The sequence below is a fragment of the Eurytemora carolleeae genome, unplaced genomic scaffold (genome assembly GCF_000591075.1).
Source record: "Eurytemora carolleeae unplaced genomic scaffold, Eaff_2.0 scaffold941, whole genome shotgun sequence".
Taxonomy (NCBI): domain Eukaryota; kingdom Metazoa; phylum Arthropoda; class Copepoda; order Calanoida; family Temoridae; genus Eurytemora; species Eurytemora carolleeae.
In genome coordinates this window covers 79,885-97,726 of record NW_019396895.1, presented here as the reverse complement: position 1 = coordinate 97,726, position 17,842 = coordinate 79,885, and the positions used below count along the sequence as shown (strand labels likewise).

The 17,842-nt window shown below is 30.6% G+C and overlaps 1 protein-coding gene across 2 annotated transcripts in view; it reads left to right on the top strand.

Annotated features, from left to right (window-relative positions):
• The window catches only part of LOC111709873 (cartilage-associated protein), a 21,770-nt gene extending 5,060 nt beyond the window's left edge, over positions 1-16,710 (top strand). Inside the window, exons 4-15 of one of the 2 annotated variants that reach the window (XM_023483799.1) lie at positions 301-332; positions 1,384-1,492; positions 1,918-2,013; positions 4,160-4,216; positions 4,945-4,996; positions 7,193-7,278; positions 7,727-7,828; positions 8,254-8,303; positions 9,564-9,663; positions 10,227-10,281; positions 11,280-11,331; positions 16,610-16,710. In XM_023483799.1, coding sequence (XP_023339567.1) covers positions 301-332; positions 1,384-1,492; positions 1,918-2,013; positions 4,160-4,216; positions 4,945-4,996; positions 7,193-7,278; positions 7,727-7,828; positions 8,254-8,303; positions 9,564-9,663; positions 10,227-10,281; positions 11,280-11,331; positions 16,610-16,691 — 873 coding nt within the window. In that variant the 3' untranslated portion in view covers positions 16,692-16,710. The remainder of the gene's footprint in view (positions 1-300; positions 333-1,383; positions 1,493-1,917; positions 2,014-4,159; positions 4,217-4,944; positions 4,997-7,192; positions 7,279-7,726; positions 7,829-8,253; positions 8,304-9,563; positions 9,664-10,226; positions 10,282-11,279; positions 11,332-16,609) is intronic. The other variant, XM_023483800.1, reaches the window with a different exon arrangement.
• The last annotated feature ends 1,132 nt before the right edge of the window (positions 16,711-17,842 follow it).

Genomic DNA, 17,842 nt, shown 5'->3' with positions numbered 1-17,842 from the left:
ATAAACACCATGGTGTGATAATAAGAAACTATCTGTATGTAAATAAAACAAACTAAATCAAAATAAACTGGACCAAAAGATTCTGTATTGGAATCGATTCTTTGCCACAAACTCAAATTTTCTAATATCCATAACTTTGTAACATTTGATAATTCAAACTTAAATTACTTGATCCAACAGAACTCAAAGGTTGAAATATCTAAGGTCTACGACGTTGGGTTGCACAGATCTAGGCATTAGAAAATTAGAATTTGTGGCAAAGACTCAATACCCGTGAACTTCAAAAAATATTTATTTTAGGATTGCGTGAAATATATTGAAGCTGCCCTCAGGAAATTTCAACACAAATTTTAATTAATTTTTCCTGTTTCCTATATTACTCCCAGAGGAGTTTAAGTTTACTCCGCGTGGGCCACTGTGCTCTCAGAAGTACTCAGAGTAGAGACTAAATCCATCCGATCAAACCAGAGCAATTTTAAACCTACAGGGTGTACCAATAAAAAAGCCATCGGTATTCCAAAATGTAATTTTAACATTTCATTTAGAACCGAGATATTTTAGTTTTATTTTTAATCCTTTTTTAAAAACTTTCTTCATTTATATTTTAGCACCGATGCCGATGCATGAAGAATGTAAGAATAGCAAGACACGTTGATGTTTTAGTCAATCTTGTTTAGAAATAAACTGTAGATTTTAAGTTCAGAATTATTTTCAAAATGACAAATAGTTTACTTAAAAAAATAGAAAATCCTCAAAAATGCCGGAATACATTGAAAAGCAAAAGTAAACTTTACGAATCGATTTATTGCACTATGAAAGAGCTAACTTCTTGGTAATCAGTAATTATATCTATGTATGTATAAACTTTGCTGGATTTAAATATACTTTGCTTGTCTGTTTGTTTGTTTTTATCCAATAAACGTCAAAACGGCTGAACCGATCGGGCCCAAATTTGTTTGGGACTTCGCATGACCTGAGGGAAGGTTAATTGATGATCGAATTAAAAATCATCCAATATGTCATGAAAACACTACTCGATGACAATTCAAAACGTAACCCTTTAAAGCTTTTTCTTTTTAAGCATGAATGAGATAACCGTGGTTTTATAGACTGATTATTTTCAATTATGGTTTCCATATAGAAGAAATAGAGGGGAAATTATAAGACAATAAATAAATTTACAACCTTTAACCGCAAAAAAAAAAACCCAAAAAAAAGGCGATCAAATTTTATAAATCTTTATTTGTGTAGTTATTACTGTCTTATAAAATATAAATTCTCATTCTTACATAGCCTCTAAAATAATGCAACCTTCAAGAGCAAAAAAGCTAAGCTGTATGAGATTCAAAATGGCGATCAAATATTTCTAACATGTTTGTGTAGCGATTACAAGGATTACACGAGCCTGGTCAACCACTGTAAATCAGATTGCAAGAAACAGAAGAATACAGAATATGTTGTGAAAACAATTAAAGAGTATTTACATTATGAGGTAAAAATCTGTTAATATCTATTCTAATTTCAAGGGTATATCTATTTTGAAGAATGAGAACTTTGAAATCAACTTTTAAAAACTTTTAGGACAAGCATAGATTTTCAACCAAAATTTCCTTAGATTTCTACAATTCTTTTTTATAAGAGGTCGTCTTTGTTACTGCCCCAACTCTAATTGAGATTTTCTTCCGAAATGTCCGAAATTGATTAAATAATTTAGCTTTGCAGATCCCAGCACCGTCTTTTAACCTTTCAATCCTATGACACCGATTTTGGCTTATTTGGAAAAAGAAAATTTTTCTAAACTTTATCCAAATTTATGTAGGTATTATCTCAAGAAATTTAAAACATTAAAACAACGGCAAAATCAAAATTTGTAAGATTTTGAATGAAATTTTTAAATATTGACATCTGTATATTTAGGGTTTAATACGAGAAACTTTATGCCTGATGAAATGTAAGCGTGGTAAACTTCATCCAAATCGCAAGGAAGAAATAGAAGATCCAGATCTTGTACAGGTACATAATCTGGTACATTATATTAAACAATGCGGTAAATGTGTTTACTGGTTATGGCTGCTCCAAGTTAGCAGTTTTTTTCTTACAGGGTAAAGTAATTTTAAATATTTGTGCAGAATTTTATCTGATTTGGTTTCTAGTCTTAATTCAAAATCTGCATAAATGTTAAGACCCCAAAAGGGTTTCGTTCATCGAAACTCTCTTAAGTTTTAGGCTCTTCCTAAAACTTTTAGTTTGTATGAAAATTATAATTTTAGGTAAATTCGCAAAATGATATCAACCGAAACATGACGATATTATAATATATATAAAGAATATTATGCGACATATATTTACATTAAGACTTTATTCTATTTATTTACATATATATAAGTTCCATGCAATATATCTACATATAGACTGAATGTATTACTGGATCTGAAAATATGATTAATTGATATTATTCAATGACAAGTAATAAGTAATTACGCAATGTAACAAAAGAATTTTATATTTTTCTGATGGATACTATGTAATTTAACTATGTAACTTCATATACTATGTAATTTATGTAATTTAACATATCTATAAGATCTTCTTTTTCAAATTACATATTACTGCCATTTCATTTTGATGCGGATCCGGATCCGGATCCTGAATCCGCCCTTAAACAATGTAACTAAATCCAGAACACGAACTTTTTTTAAATAAACTGAATTATTTCAAATAAGTTTGATTTTTTTCGACGCTTTTTTATGCTATGTGGCGGAAGACACAATGAACCTTGTCTAAGCAAAAATGATTGAGATATTCCTATTTTTCTTTGAAAAGTACTCAATTATTTATACAGCAGAGACAAGAAAGGAAATTGACAAAATTGACAGTTTTACAAGGTAGAAGATAACAAAGTTTATCTCGTTGTTATCGTTGTAGTTAAACCATGTAATTCTCAAAATGGATGCTCACTTGGTGTATAATATGGAAGTAACCTAATTTATTGTGACAAACAGATTAGGGATTTATAACAGTGCAAAGGAGAGAGGACTAAGAGAGGCCATTACAGGAAATAATCGGATTTATTATACATATTTAAATAATATTATCAAATTAGGTATTTTCTATACTTTGTTAGCTCTACCACATTGAACAGTTTCATGCTAAACTTAAGTTTCTCGCATTTTTATATTTTTAGATTAAGTTTAATGTATTAATTGCTCACCCTGTCTAGCTTAGAGTAAATCCATTAATCCACTGTTACCAATATATCATGTTAAAGGGATTTCTAAAACTATCATTTATATTAGAAGATTTAGTATGGAAAATTTTGCTTGCCTTTGCACAAAAATATACGTAAGTAATATTTCATTACAAAATGTACAAAAAAACTTTTTTTTCTCACATTTTTAAGATGATCATATTTTTAAGATATTCTCACGACCTTAGTTCTAAAATTTTACTTTTTATTTTGGTGTTTCTGATTTTAAGAAGCTGTTTTTTTAGGAGTTTTTAAAATTTATTTTTAGAATCCAACATTTTTGCTTTTAAATATCTGACATTTAATATATTCTTAGGATTACTTTTATGCTTAAACTTCATTTTAGATATTTAAGACTAAAAAACTTTAATTAAGACCGAAATGCTTTTAATAAAAAATATCCGATTTTCTTTTTAGACTCTTTTTCTACCTCATGCGTCCTGCCCAGTTCGAAGGAATTGAGTTTTGCCGCAAACTCTGATTTTCTAATCCCTTCAGCTGTGTCAACTCAATGTCGTAAACCTTAGATATTTCCAGGGGGATGATAGTTCTCTACCTGTGTGCTCAGTTAGCTGTACTGTACACTTACAACTGTTTACTAATATTGATATACTATAGGTTAGGCCAGAATCAACTTATAATAAACAAATATGCAGTACACTCTCGGTATAGTTTATGGCCTATACAATTAGTAAAAGATTAGCGTACATTATCACTCTATTCACTATAACCTCGTTGGATATTTCAAACTATCAATTCTGTTGAATAAAATAATAATCTAAGTTTAGAATATACGAGATTTCCACTATCACGTTGTAAAGATAAAGGGATTAGAAAATTTGAGTTTGTGACAAAGACTCAGTTCCTTTAATAATTCCACATTTAGGGTTTTATAATTTGTATTTTCTTCAGGATTTTCAGTCTCGTAAAACATACGACTTTCTTCAGCTTTGTTATTACCAGACAAAGGAACAATAATCCTTCATTCTTCGAGATAAATAAATGTCTAGACGATTTTAACAATGAATAAATGAATTAATTTGAAGACGACTTAATTAATAGATGAATGTTTGAGATTGTAAAATAATGCCTAGATGATTGAATAACTGAATAAATGAATAAATAAGTGAATGAATTTGCATGTATGATTTTATTAATGAATAAAAGAATTAATGTAAAGACGACTTAACTAATGGATGAATGCGTGAACTAGTGAATTAATGTCTAGATAATGTAATAAATGAATAAATAAATAAACAAGTGAATGAATTTGGATAACTGATTTTAATAATATATAGGTGTATATATAAATGAATGAATTAATTATTGAATGAATAAATGAATTAATTAGTGAATTATTGAATGAAGTAATGAATGAATCTGTGAATTATTAAAATAATAATTGAAAAATGTCTAGCTGAATTAAGGTATATGAAATAAATAAATGAATGCTTAAATGAATGAAACAATAAATTAATTTGTGAATGGGTGCGTAAATAAATGAAGGAATGATTGAATTATAGGATGAATAAAAGGATAAACGCCTGGATGAATTATAAATGAATTATTGAAATACTGAATGAATAACTGGATGATTCCGTGAAAAAAGAATAAATTAATGATGCTGTAAAATAATGAATGATTAAATAAATGAATAAATGAATGAATAAATGAATGAAGGTTCTCTTGTACTCTAGAATAACCAATCAGCCGCCAATGCAGCGTACACAAATCTCATGTTTAATCAAGGTAAGTATATACAGGGTTACCCACCAAGGATGAGACTTTAATGCCAACAATAAACGATTTACATTATCCATGGATACATGCATACAATAATCTGAAGTTGGAATTTTGTCTTTTGCCTTGAGTCAATTATTAATAAAATACTGAATGGAAAAAATTATGGGCGCAAGGATGCCAAAATGGAAGAAAAAAGACTGAATATATTTTATATATTGAAAAAAAAGAATCATGAGAACAGTAAAAAATGTTTTTTTGAATACCTCTACTGTTTGAGGGTTATACGTTCATAGTTAAAGGGTTTACATTGGACTACATCGTTTCTCATTACAGTACAGAAACATTATGTAGCATAAATTATATAAAGCTAAAGCACATATAGATCCAGACTGCTATAAAAAGTTGTATTGATTTTTAAGAAGAATTAAGAGGATGTAAACTGGAGTATAGTTTCATTAAAAAATTATGTATTTAATCAGAATTCTCTGACTTCCATTTTTATAAATTTATTTTGAGCAATATTTCTTAAAGGGAGTGTTCACGAAAAATGAAAGGGGGTATAGGATTACGGCGAATAATAAGCGATTTTGATCGCTACTAATCATACTTTTATCTGTTGCGTCTATAAGGAGAAAATTGTTAAAAACGACTCATGCTGAAGAACGTAGCGTCCATAAAAATTCAGAAAGATGTAACATTAAACTCAGAGCGTGAAATAATCAATTTAATTCCAAAAAAATCATTAGAAATTGCAAACAATAGTCATCGACTATTTTTCGACTCATTATTTTATAGTTAATAATTCATATTTTCTATATCTTTAGCGAACACTCCCTTTAACAAAAAATGTTTTGTTTGACTTGTACATAAATGAAAAATATGAAAATAATTTTACGGCTTTGAACCCATACAATATATCGAGCCTCATTAAATATCTACTCGTAAAAATATAAAACTAAAAATTAAAATTAAATTTTCGAGAAAATACGTTTCTCCGGTCCACGACATCTTTAAGCAGTAAATAGTCTAAGTTCAGTTTCTAATTCGGAAAGTTGGGATACATAATGGTTCTTTTAAACTGAGACTTCTTACTATTAAAAAACGTATTAAAAGCTGTAGTGTACATTGTGTAAATAAATATACTCAACGTCTATTATATTTATTCTGCAAAAGTGGGAAAACAGACATTTAATCCGTTTCCCTTGTGGGGAATATTAGCCTAATAGGCTCATATTTCACCATCACTAACAATTCAACAATAGTTATATTGTGTATACAGTGATAAATGATCTAAGCTTAAATGTTACATAACAGGATTTTTCTTCAAATCGTTCGTACATTTTGAAATAATAATCAATAATTTTTTGCAGTTTATCCTGAATTCATTGGACGATTTACGAGTTTTTAAAAATCCAAATTATGTTGAGGCAAAATTTTTAATTTCAACCAACCAGAATCCAGAATCCAGATAAAAACTGGGTTTAACGGCTAATCCAATCGCCCTAAAAACTAGTATGTAAGATTTTTGGAAACTCGTTTTGAAATTTATATTTCTTAATTGCGTATTGCAGAAATAGGGTTTTAAAATTTGATCAGTAATGCGAATTATTTTTTCTAATATGTTTCAAAATCCACGCTCTGCTTCATAGGGTGTCCCAAAAAACATGGGAATTTAGCGATGACTTTTATATCGTTTTCGATCCATGTGGTAGACTAAAGTCTTGTTAATACTGTGTAGGAATTACAACAACTTTCTAATTTAAGATTTGAATTTACTGAAAAAAAAACAAGGTTTATGGCGTTTGAACAGAAGAAATGCATATTTTTACAATAGGCGCCATATTTTGGATTGATTTCTTGTATTCTAATATTTATAATGCCGGAGACATTTTATTCGGTTCAAAAAATCCACCTTGCATTACTTCCCATATTGTTGCCACTCCTGTATGCCGAGTCCAATTAGGGTTCAGTCATGTGTTTGTTGTCTATTCTGAACCAATAGAAATAGTATGGCGGTAACATCTATCTTTCTATCTATCTTATTATCCAATTAGAGTTATGAATCCTTAAATCGATGCTATCAGTAAATGGAAATATTTACTTCATTGAAACTATAGTGTTGCGTTTTGTATTATTGATTAAAGTAAATGGGCAAAACCGTAAAGTTTTTATGATTGAATAAATGTTTTAAATGGTTTGTAGACCATGAGATTATGAGAGAAAACCTGAACTACTACCTGGCCCTACCCGGAGTAAATTCATCCAACCTGGTCAACCTAGAGGAGCAGGTAGAAACCAGGGAGAACAACATTTAGAACAAGAATATAAAGACGACATTAAAACAATAATTAAGTGTATTTGATGTTATTACAAAACAGTTTGTTTAACCTAGTAATTTTTAAAAAGTTATTTAGTTATTAGACTGCTCAATTTATATGTTTTGTCCCCTCGACTGTTTAAAAACACTTAAGTCTTAAAGTTGTCTTCCTATTCCAGAGTTTTCAAGTTCTCACTTTTAATTTTCTAATTTATATTTCTTTATTATCTCTGCTTGTATTTCAGAAATTTGTGCCACCCTATCTAACTATAAGTAGATCTTTTTTATCTCTGTTTGTACTTCAGAAATTTATGGCACCCTATCTAGCTAGTAGATCTTTATTATCTCTACTTGTATTTTAAGAATTCGTTGCACCCATTCTCTATTATAGATCTTTATTATCTCTGCTTTTATTTTAGGAATTCGTTGCACCCTATCTAGCTGGTAGAACCTACTATACTGAGAAGAATTGGAGCAAACTGGTAGAATCCATGGAGTTAGCTGTCAAACTATACCTTCAGGTTTATAGAATACAGGATATAGGATACATATGCAGGATACAGGATACAGGATGCACGATGCAGGATAGAGGATACAGGATACAGGATAGAGGATACAGGATACAGGATACAGGATACAGGATATTGGATACAGGATATAGGATATAGGAGACAGGATACAGGATACAGGATACAGAATACAAAATACAGAATACAAAACACAGAATGTAGAATACAGAACACAGAATACATACTGTATCTTGTGTCTTAGGTATCCTGTATCCTGTAGTCTGTATCCTGAATCCTGTATCCTGTATTTTGTATCCTGTATCCTGTATTTTGTATCCTGTATCCTGTATCCTAAATTCTGTATTCTAAATTCTGTATTCTGTATTCTGAATTCTGTATTCTGTATTCTGTATTCTGTATTTTGTATCCTGTATTAGGAAGAAGAAATGTGTAGAATGGGATGTGAGAAACCGTTTAATATGGGTTGGTGAGTGTTTGCATTTTATATTTTATATTTTTTATAATTTAGAAATGTTTTCAAGATATTTGTGTACTAATACCTTGATTTGAAGTAATGATTAATTTAACACAAGTGGTGAAATACTTTCTTTGGGAAAAAAACATTTGTTCTGTTCTGTAATCTGATTTGATATATTAATTTATCAGGCTTTGTGATTTTTCTTAAAAATATTTCGCGGATTTTTAAAGATTTCTTTCTTAGATTTGAATTTCTTTTATAAGCCTTTGAACCGCAAAGGATGAGACTGCACGATACGACCGTAGGAAATTTATTCAGTCGTTTTTTTCTTTCTCAAATTAATTGTTCGTTGGCCACAGACGAGCCTTTTTTTATTTTCTTTGCAAAACTATTTATTAAACTTTGAAAAAACGCATCAACAACGCAGAAACTCAAAATCAACATTCTGATAATTTTTTTCACAATTACAGTGGGCACCGTAAAAATTTGGAAGAAGACGACATTGAAGCAATCTTGTTTACATTTGATGAACGTCAAAATTGATAAGTTATATGATCATTTATAATTATTTTACAGGGAAGTTAAAGGAATTTTACTTTACCAAGAGTTCCCAATACCAATTTGCTTACAAAACATCCAGAGCGCAGTGAGGGCTGTTTTTTTGGCAAAGTTGGTCGAGGGAACCCGTGGTTAAGTTACATTTTTATTCCCCGAAAAAGTAGTTGTACATATTCTATCGTCTTTAGAGATGAAAATACGCGATTTTTTATGAAAACTTCGCAAAGCGGGTTGTTATTTTACTTGATCGTCCAAAGGGACGGAAAGTAACGTAACGTCCCTCTGTTGGGGGAATCATGGGTCGGGAATGTTGATAAAAAGGCGGTAAAATCATAATTTGAGTCTAACAGACGTCTCTCTATTTCACAGTGTTATGGGGCTCATTGTATTTTATTTCTATATTCAAGACAAAAGACCATTCCTTCGTGGGTAACTCTGATTGTCAAAACTGCTAAATATAAAGGTTTTATACCAAGGAGTATGTAATAAAAGGGAGATACAACTGACGCGGCCCGCCCTACCATATGATTATACATGCTTTGCAGAAATATTTGTCTAATGTAAAATTACCGCGTATACAATAACCTATTCTAGATATTTCTTATACAAATGGAGTACAGTCTGCAAAGCATGTATAATCATATGGTAGGGCGGGGCGCGTCAGTTGTATCTCCCTTTTATTCCATACTCCTTGTTTTCTTCTCGTCTTAGGTTTCCAGATTTCGTTAGTTCGGTTTCCAACCATTTCACGTTCTGTACTAAGTGTAAACTAAACTGTGCCACACAACTTCATAGGATTAATGGGGGCATGGTAAATATACATACTTTTAACACCATTTTGAAGCGTGTATATTTCAAAAAAAAACATTTCGCCCCTCCCCCCTTCTGTAAATCTTATTTTGTATGGTATGTTTTCTTCAGCGTTTTGTTCGCTGAAAATTAATGATTTTTTTGAGGAAAAGTTTATAAAAGAATGAAAAAACTTTCCTTTTTTTCCTCAGATAATTAAAATCATGGTGTAATTATTATAAATATACATATACAAATATTATACAAATACACCGATCAAAGAATTCGTCACAAGAAGATAATAAATATTCCTCATAATTTTACTGGGTACATTCGATGCATTACAGACCAGTATAGGGTACTTTGCTCTTCCATCAAATATACTAATTGGGATTATTTCTTAACTCAACTCAACTCAGCTCGGCTCATGTCAACTCAACTTAACTGAGCTCTGCTGAGCTCAACTCAACCCAACCCAACCCAACCAAACTCAACTCAACCCGTCCAAACCCAACCCGACCCGACCCAACTCAACCCAACCCAACCCAACTCAACTCATAATAAAGATAAATGTTTTTATGTTAGGAAGAGGATTTGTTGCCCCTTTTCTATCATTATCTACAATTTGCATATTTCAAAGGTACATATTTTTATAAAATTCTTAATCTTAAATCAAATAAAATGAATATTTTCTCAAATTATTATTTCCCCTTTTTTCCCAAATTCGTTTTTCCTTAATTTCCCGGCCCTTTCATCTAAAGTTTAATTGTACAAAAATAATTTGTTCTTTTTACAAGCTTTTTCTATTTCAAAGATGTTAATTTTATTATAGAGGTTAAATTCATCAAAAATCCTTTTTTCGGAAATTTTTAAAGCAAAACTTATGTTTTTTATAGTTTTACAGAAAAGTTTATAACCTTGAGCTTTTCTGAATGATTTCCCAGTTATTGTTCTTAGAGAGAAGTTTTTTTTTAGTTTTGTCACTTGAACAAACCATTACATTCAATATATTTTTATCTTTATTGGTCTTGAACACTACTGATTACACAGATCGGATGAGAAAAGTATCTTTTGTCAATTCTATCTCCCTAAATATAGTTAGTTACTTTTTTGATATTGTAACTGCCAACATGATTATATACCAACTAATATTACTCTTGGCCTATCTGTGTAAACTATATATTGTCAGAGATGGGCATATCTCTTTTTAACATTCAATATTTTGGTTTTCATTAATGTTTGGCTGTCAGAGCGCGAACATCTTCTATTCTAACCTTTTATTGTTTGCTCAATCTTTTAGCATTTTTTCTTCGATAAAACAATAATAAAATTTTTATTGGATTTTCAAAATTTCACGAAAACCAAACATTTCCTAAGGTCATGTGAGGTTCCACAAAAAATTTGGGTCCGATCGGTTCAGCCGTTTTAACGTTTTTTGGTTACAAACAAACAAACAGGCAAGCAAAGTTTATAATCGAATCTAAGATGTTCAACACATTAAAAAAATGTATTCTATGAAGTTTTAAGTAACTATGGAATTTTTTCTTCTTTTTTGAGTTTGGCACATGCCTTTATAAAAAGGATTGGCCAGATAGAATCTTAATTGTTTAAGAAACTAAGGAAAAAACATAATTCTAGTGGAAGACTATAGTAGTGCTGCTGACTGTGCTGTTACCTATCTTGAGTTGAGGTAAAAATGGATTTATAATTAATAATTAATATTTTTTCATTTACAACCATACTTAAAACCAGTAACCACTTGCAGGGTAAAAAAACTAGTTTGCAATTAAGTGAGTCTTATTTTTAATACCCGTTTTCATCCATTAAATGTGGATTTTTATATATTTTCTGTTGATCTATAAATTTTAAATATTAAAGTACACAGGCTAGGCTTTTTACTATTTTTGACGTATTTTGACTGGAGATCAAAATATGACAAAACATATTCCAATACAGACAAGTAGTGCGTTGTACCAGCTCATCCGACCTAGGGGAAACTGATCTAAGAGTTTTCCGACCTAAATTTGTATTTGCTATGAAGTTAAATTAGGATAGGTTAAAGGGAGTGACCGGAGATGTATGGTAGTTGAGCTGAGATTGCAGTATTTTTGAGAAAGGAATTAAGTCTTTGCAACAAACTCTGATTTTCTAATCCCTATATCTCGGCAACCCGATGTCGTATACTTTAGATATTTCAAACTATTCTGTCGGATCAAATAATCTAAGTTTAAAATATCAGAAGGTTACACAATCAGGTTGCAAAGATATAGGGATTACAAACTTTGAGTTTGTGACAAAGACTCAATTCCTTTGTTAGGATTTATTTGAGACCTATCAGACGTTTTTACGGTGCATATTTGTTTAGCAAGAGCGCAAATTTAAAATTTAAAATCCTTATTGTTTGTTGGTCCTTAACATCTAATTACTGTGGAAATTTTGTTGCATTTTTCTTTTCTAATTTTATAAAACTGATTCTCAAAATCATCCTTTCAAAATGGACAATTAATGAGGATTAGGTCCCTCCAAAATGGACAATTAATGAGGATTAGGTCCCTCCAAAATGGACAATTAATGAGGATTAGGTCCCTCCAAAATGGACAACCAATGAGGATTAGGTCCCTCCAAAATGGACAATTAATGAGGATTAGGTCCCTCCAAAATGGACAATTAATGAGGATTAGGTCCCTCCAAAATGGACAACCAATGAGGATTAGGTCTCAAATGGATCCTTAAAAAATTCTCAATAATTATATTGCAATCTTAGTTCAACAACCATACATTGCCGGTCACTCCCTTTTAAGTTTGGAGATAGATAGGGAGGGGGCTCTATATACATAGTTAACAGTGGGAGTTGATTTAAATCCGTAAAACGACCCGATTTTTAGGTCGGAAAACCTTTAGGTTGGAAACCTTTGATCGGACTCGGTTTCCATAGTATCTCAGTAAAATTTGGAATTAAAGTTTTTTTTTTATGGATCTTTTAAAAATAACTTGTAATTACAAGACATTTAACCCCATCTAAAATGTTACGAAAATTATTTAACACTGACAACTTTCATTGGTAATGCCATTATTTTATTCATAACTTTCATACGAGTCTTGACTGTAAGTTTTTTCGGAAGTAATAGGCTTCTTATTATTATCAAAGATAGATTATTTTTTATTCAAGATTTATTCCGAAGATCATATTTATTTTCATTATTGCTTCTTTATTATAGATATAATAAAAAATGTTTGATATTTTTTGTTTACTGTAGGTAAACAAACAAATAAGGGGTGGGGGGTTCATTTGTTTACTTAAGGGGGGAAACNTAATCATGATACTATTTTATATTGAAGAGTAATCATGATACTATTTTATATTGAAGAGTAATCATGATACTATTTTATATTGAAGAGTAATCATGATACTATTTTATATTGAAGAGTAATCATGATACTATTTTATATTGAAGAGTAATCATGATACTATTTTATATTGAAGAGTAATCATGATACTATTTTATATTGAAGAGTAATCATGATACTATTTTATATTGAAGAGTAATCATGATACTATTTTATATTGAAGAGTAATCATGATACTATTTTATATTGAAGAGTAATCATGATACTATTTTATATTGAAGAGTAGTCATGATACTATTTTATATTGAAGAGTAGTCATGATACGAGAAACAATTTGTATTGAAAAAACATAAATTGAAATATTTGTATGCTTTTCAAATGCAATAATTTTTTCGTCGCACAATATATATATATTATATATTGTTTTAATTTGAAGCTGATTCTTTAAATATTATATATCTATCTATTACATATAAAGTCTATATATAATCTCTGTTTGACTGTTTTATCTATATATAAATTTTATCTACATGAATAATGTATTTATATATTTTATCCATATATATTTATTGTACTGTATATATTATATGTTGTTTGTCAAGGGTCCAGAAAACTGTCATCAATCTGTCTGTGATCAAAACAAAACAATATATTTAAGTATTGATTTGATACAAAGAGTTTTTAATATACAATCCCACTCTTGTATACCGAGTCCTATAGCGCCTGATCCAATCAGGGTTCAGTCATGTGTTTGTTGTCTATTCTGAACCAATAGAAATTGTATGGTGGATGGCGGTAATATCTATCTTTCTATCTATCTCATTATCCAATTAGAGTTATGAATTACTCAATCGGCGCTATCAGTAAATAGAAATATTTACTTCTACTGAAAAACTATAGTGATGGAGTTATATATAAACATATTGCACAGTGTGTAACTAAGAAATGCATATTATAATTTATATACAGTACATCAGGATTTTGCTTAGTACTACTTCTGAACTAAAGATCTCTAAATGCACATCTAAATATATTAAGTAGTAATTCTGTTTGTCATTTGTTTGTTGTCTTATCATAACTCATGAACCCCTTGACCGATTTGCCTCAAGTTTCCTGTCCCATTGTTTCACCTGAGTCATACTTTTTCACCTGTTCCATCCTGTTCCCCTTGTCCTGTTTGGTCATATCTGCTGTTTGTCCTGTTTGGTCATATCCACTGTTTGTCCTGTTTCTTCATATCCACTGTTTGTCCTGTTTGGTCATATCCACTGTTTGTCCTGTTTCGTCATATCCACTGTTTGTCCTGTTTCGTCATATCCACTGTTTGTCATGTTTCCCAATATGTGTCCTGTTTCCTCCTGATCCCCTTGTTTGACCTTATCCGTCCTGTTCCCCTGTTTGTCCTGTTTGTCCTAGGTTCCCAATTTTTGACCATATCCGTCCGTCTCCCCCTGTTTGTCCTGATTCTTCTTGTTTGTCCTATTTTCGTCATGTGCCCGTTTTAGACCCGAGTCGTCCTGTTTCCAATATTTGTCCTGTTCCGACCTGTTCCCCTGATTGACCTGATCCTTCCTGTTCTTTTTACTTGATACAACTTTGTATACATTTGATATTTCTTCCTGTCAATCCCAAATCTAGATTTTATCTGTAGGATCTAAGGAAGATACAAGAATTATGGAGTTTTGTTGAAATGTTCACATCTATATTTATTATATATTGGTTTGTTTATATTTAAATATTGTTTAATTCATAACTGGGCCTGTCAAACCTTTATCTAAGTTATATGAGTGAGGCTGAGGATGATGTCGTCAGGTTTTTATCTGTCTAAAAAGTGTCGAATTCCGTTCATTTTCTACAATTTATTAAATGCACATGCAAGTGAATGAATAAATAAATAAATAAAAAAATATTTATAAATAAATACAAATAAATCATTGGTTCAGCAGTAGCTCGGAATATGTGGAATATTTTTTTCTCTCCTGGCATGATAGACATGATATTGCTCCTGGTGGTGTAGTTGGTGTTCATATGGGTGAACTGCAGCAGGGAAGAGATAACGATGTTTCACGGGCAGCCGTAGTACAGTTGAATTTCCGAGCCGGTACAACCTTTCCGGTCCAAGTTTGTACTGTACCTTGCTCTATCGACAGGACTTGCCGGTACAACAAGATTGACGCAGTCAGAGGCTTCATATAGATTGAATTTACCTTAACTAAAGGGGCAGAGGTGCGTGGTTTAGAAGATTTAATACATTTCTTTGCAAAAGAGAATGATAGCTTGTCCCTTCTTGACTCATTATTGAAAACAACCAATTTTCAGCTGGACAGTTAATACAGTTAAGCCCTAAATAAGCCATCAAACACAGCGAAAGAATTCATCAAATGTCGTATTCTTTACTTTATGATAATGGAATGTTGCAGATATTTAGTTTTTTAATTAAATGATTATATGGAGCTCTTAAGAACTATTCCCGCATATGCATGGCTATTTATTTATTTTCGCAAATACTGAGATTAACGTAAAATGTTATAAAACCCATTGAAAAATTGCCAAGACAACATTTGCCATTCTTTCCATTTTTCTTATGGTTTAACTGTAGGACCACTTAAAGTTACATCTTTATTCCCTTTGATGAGTCCAATTTCCAACTTTGATATAAATAATACTTTCCTCTCTGGTATAGAACAATATCTGCAACAATAACAATTCTTACCAACGACATAAACCGTTCTAAATAGCACTGGCAAATTAGATGAATACATAGACATGGGGGGGGGGTATTCCCAGTTTTCACCCATAAACTTAAAAAATTAAATTTTTGTCTTAAATTTTATTCATAAGAGTGGAGAACATTTTAGAATGATCTTCAGTTTTTTAGTTTTTAAATAGTATATTGTATATATGCAAATTATATCGATTTGGGCAAAAACACGCACCCCTGACCCTTCAGTAAAAGTAAATTCAACCTAAAGTCTGATCGCGTCAACCTTGTTGCACCGCACGGTCAACTAGAGGTCCCGGTTAAACATCTAGAGAGTCTTAACTTTAGACTCCATTTTCACACATTGAATAAAGATATTTAGTATTTGATATTTTATACTTTTTTGTTGGACTAAATATTTTGTATATTTAAGTGCGTAAAGTTGTTTACGCTATTGTTGACGGATTGTGAAATAGAGATCAAAATATGACTATAAATATTCCAATATTTACAGGATGCACTTTACGTGACCGGCTAGTCCTATTGATTAACCTGATTTCCGGGCGATACAGTACAAACTGGGACCGGAAAGGTTTACCCGGCTCAGAAATTCAAATGTACTACGGCTGCCCGTGAAAATAAGAATAAGAAAACCCAACCAGTCTAAAGTAATTGTCTTTGCCACAAACTCGATGATTTTCTAATCCCAAAATTCTTGCAACCCAATGTCGAAGAAGAATCCAATCAGGGTTCAGTCATGTGTTTGTTGTCAATTCTGAACCAATAGAAAAAGTATGGCAGTAACATCTATCTTTCTATCTATCTGATTATCTAATTAGAGATAAATCCTTGTATCGGCGCCATACACTAAATGGAAATATTTACTTCTACTGAAACTATAGTGTGTTAATCTTTATAGGCCGGATAATGTGGACATGCAGAACAATATCAACTATTACAGGTTTTTTTTTGCTTTATTATCCAACGATAAACAGTGGTAGCCGATTATATCAATACCATGAAGACGTCTTTTTTTGAATTTGATTTAAATCAAGAATGTTAAACAGCATGGATACACTTACAGAGAAATTGTCAATTAAAAAAAGCTTTTCCTTGTAAACTTGTAATTCGAAAAAAGCTTGTTAACAATCAAAACTATAGTGAAAATGTTTTTATGTTTTCCTTTCCCATCAGCTTTGGTCTTTTTCACTTAAAAGGCATATTTGTATTTTGTAAAAATGTTCATAGAACTAATTTTTCCCCTTTTGATTGTCGTTTTTTTAAGATTGTAAAAGTATACTTTTAGNAACTAGATATATAAAGAAATATCTACCAACTAGATATATAAAGAAATATATACCAACGAGATATATAAAGAAATATATACCAACGAGATATTTAAAGAATTATCTACCAACTAGATATATAAAGAAATATCTACCAACTAGATATATAAATAAATGTATACCAACGAGATATATAAAGAGATATATACCAACGAGATATTTAAAGAATTATCTACCAACTAGATATATAAAGAAATATCTACCAACTAGATATATAAATAAATATATACCAACGAGATATATAAAGAGATATATACCAACGAGATATTTAAAGAATTATCTACCAACGAGATATTTAAAGAATTATCTACCAACTAGATATTAAGAAGATTGTCTTATACAAAAGGTGTAATTTCAGTCTTTGTTGCTCTTTTTTTAAACTTTATTCATCCGGGAATAATGTCAACTTTGAACAAAAATCTCTGCATTATCTTACTTGGTTTTAATTAAACTTAACAACATTTACATTGAACTCTTATCCAGGCCTTTGCTCTTGATACTTAAACTAATTTGAAGCTCTGATTATGAAGATTGAAAAATTTAAAAACGCGGTTAAAATTATTCTAAAACAATGGAAACTCTATTTAAAACATTCAATATTACAAGAATTTAAGAATAAAGCAGCATTCTTAGTAATACAGAGTAATAAATCAGAGACAGTTTTAGATTTACAATCTTTTTGTGAAAAACAACCAAACAAAACAAACTGAACAAACACCATTATATCATGTTTAAAATGTTTAAACAAATTATTAAAAGAAAATTTTAAAAGAGTGTCATAAACGACTTCCATCAGTATTCTTTAA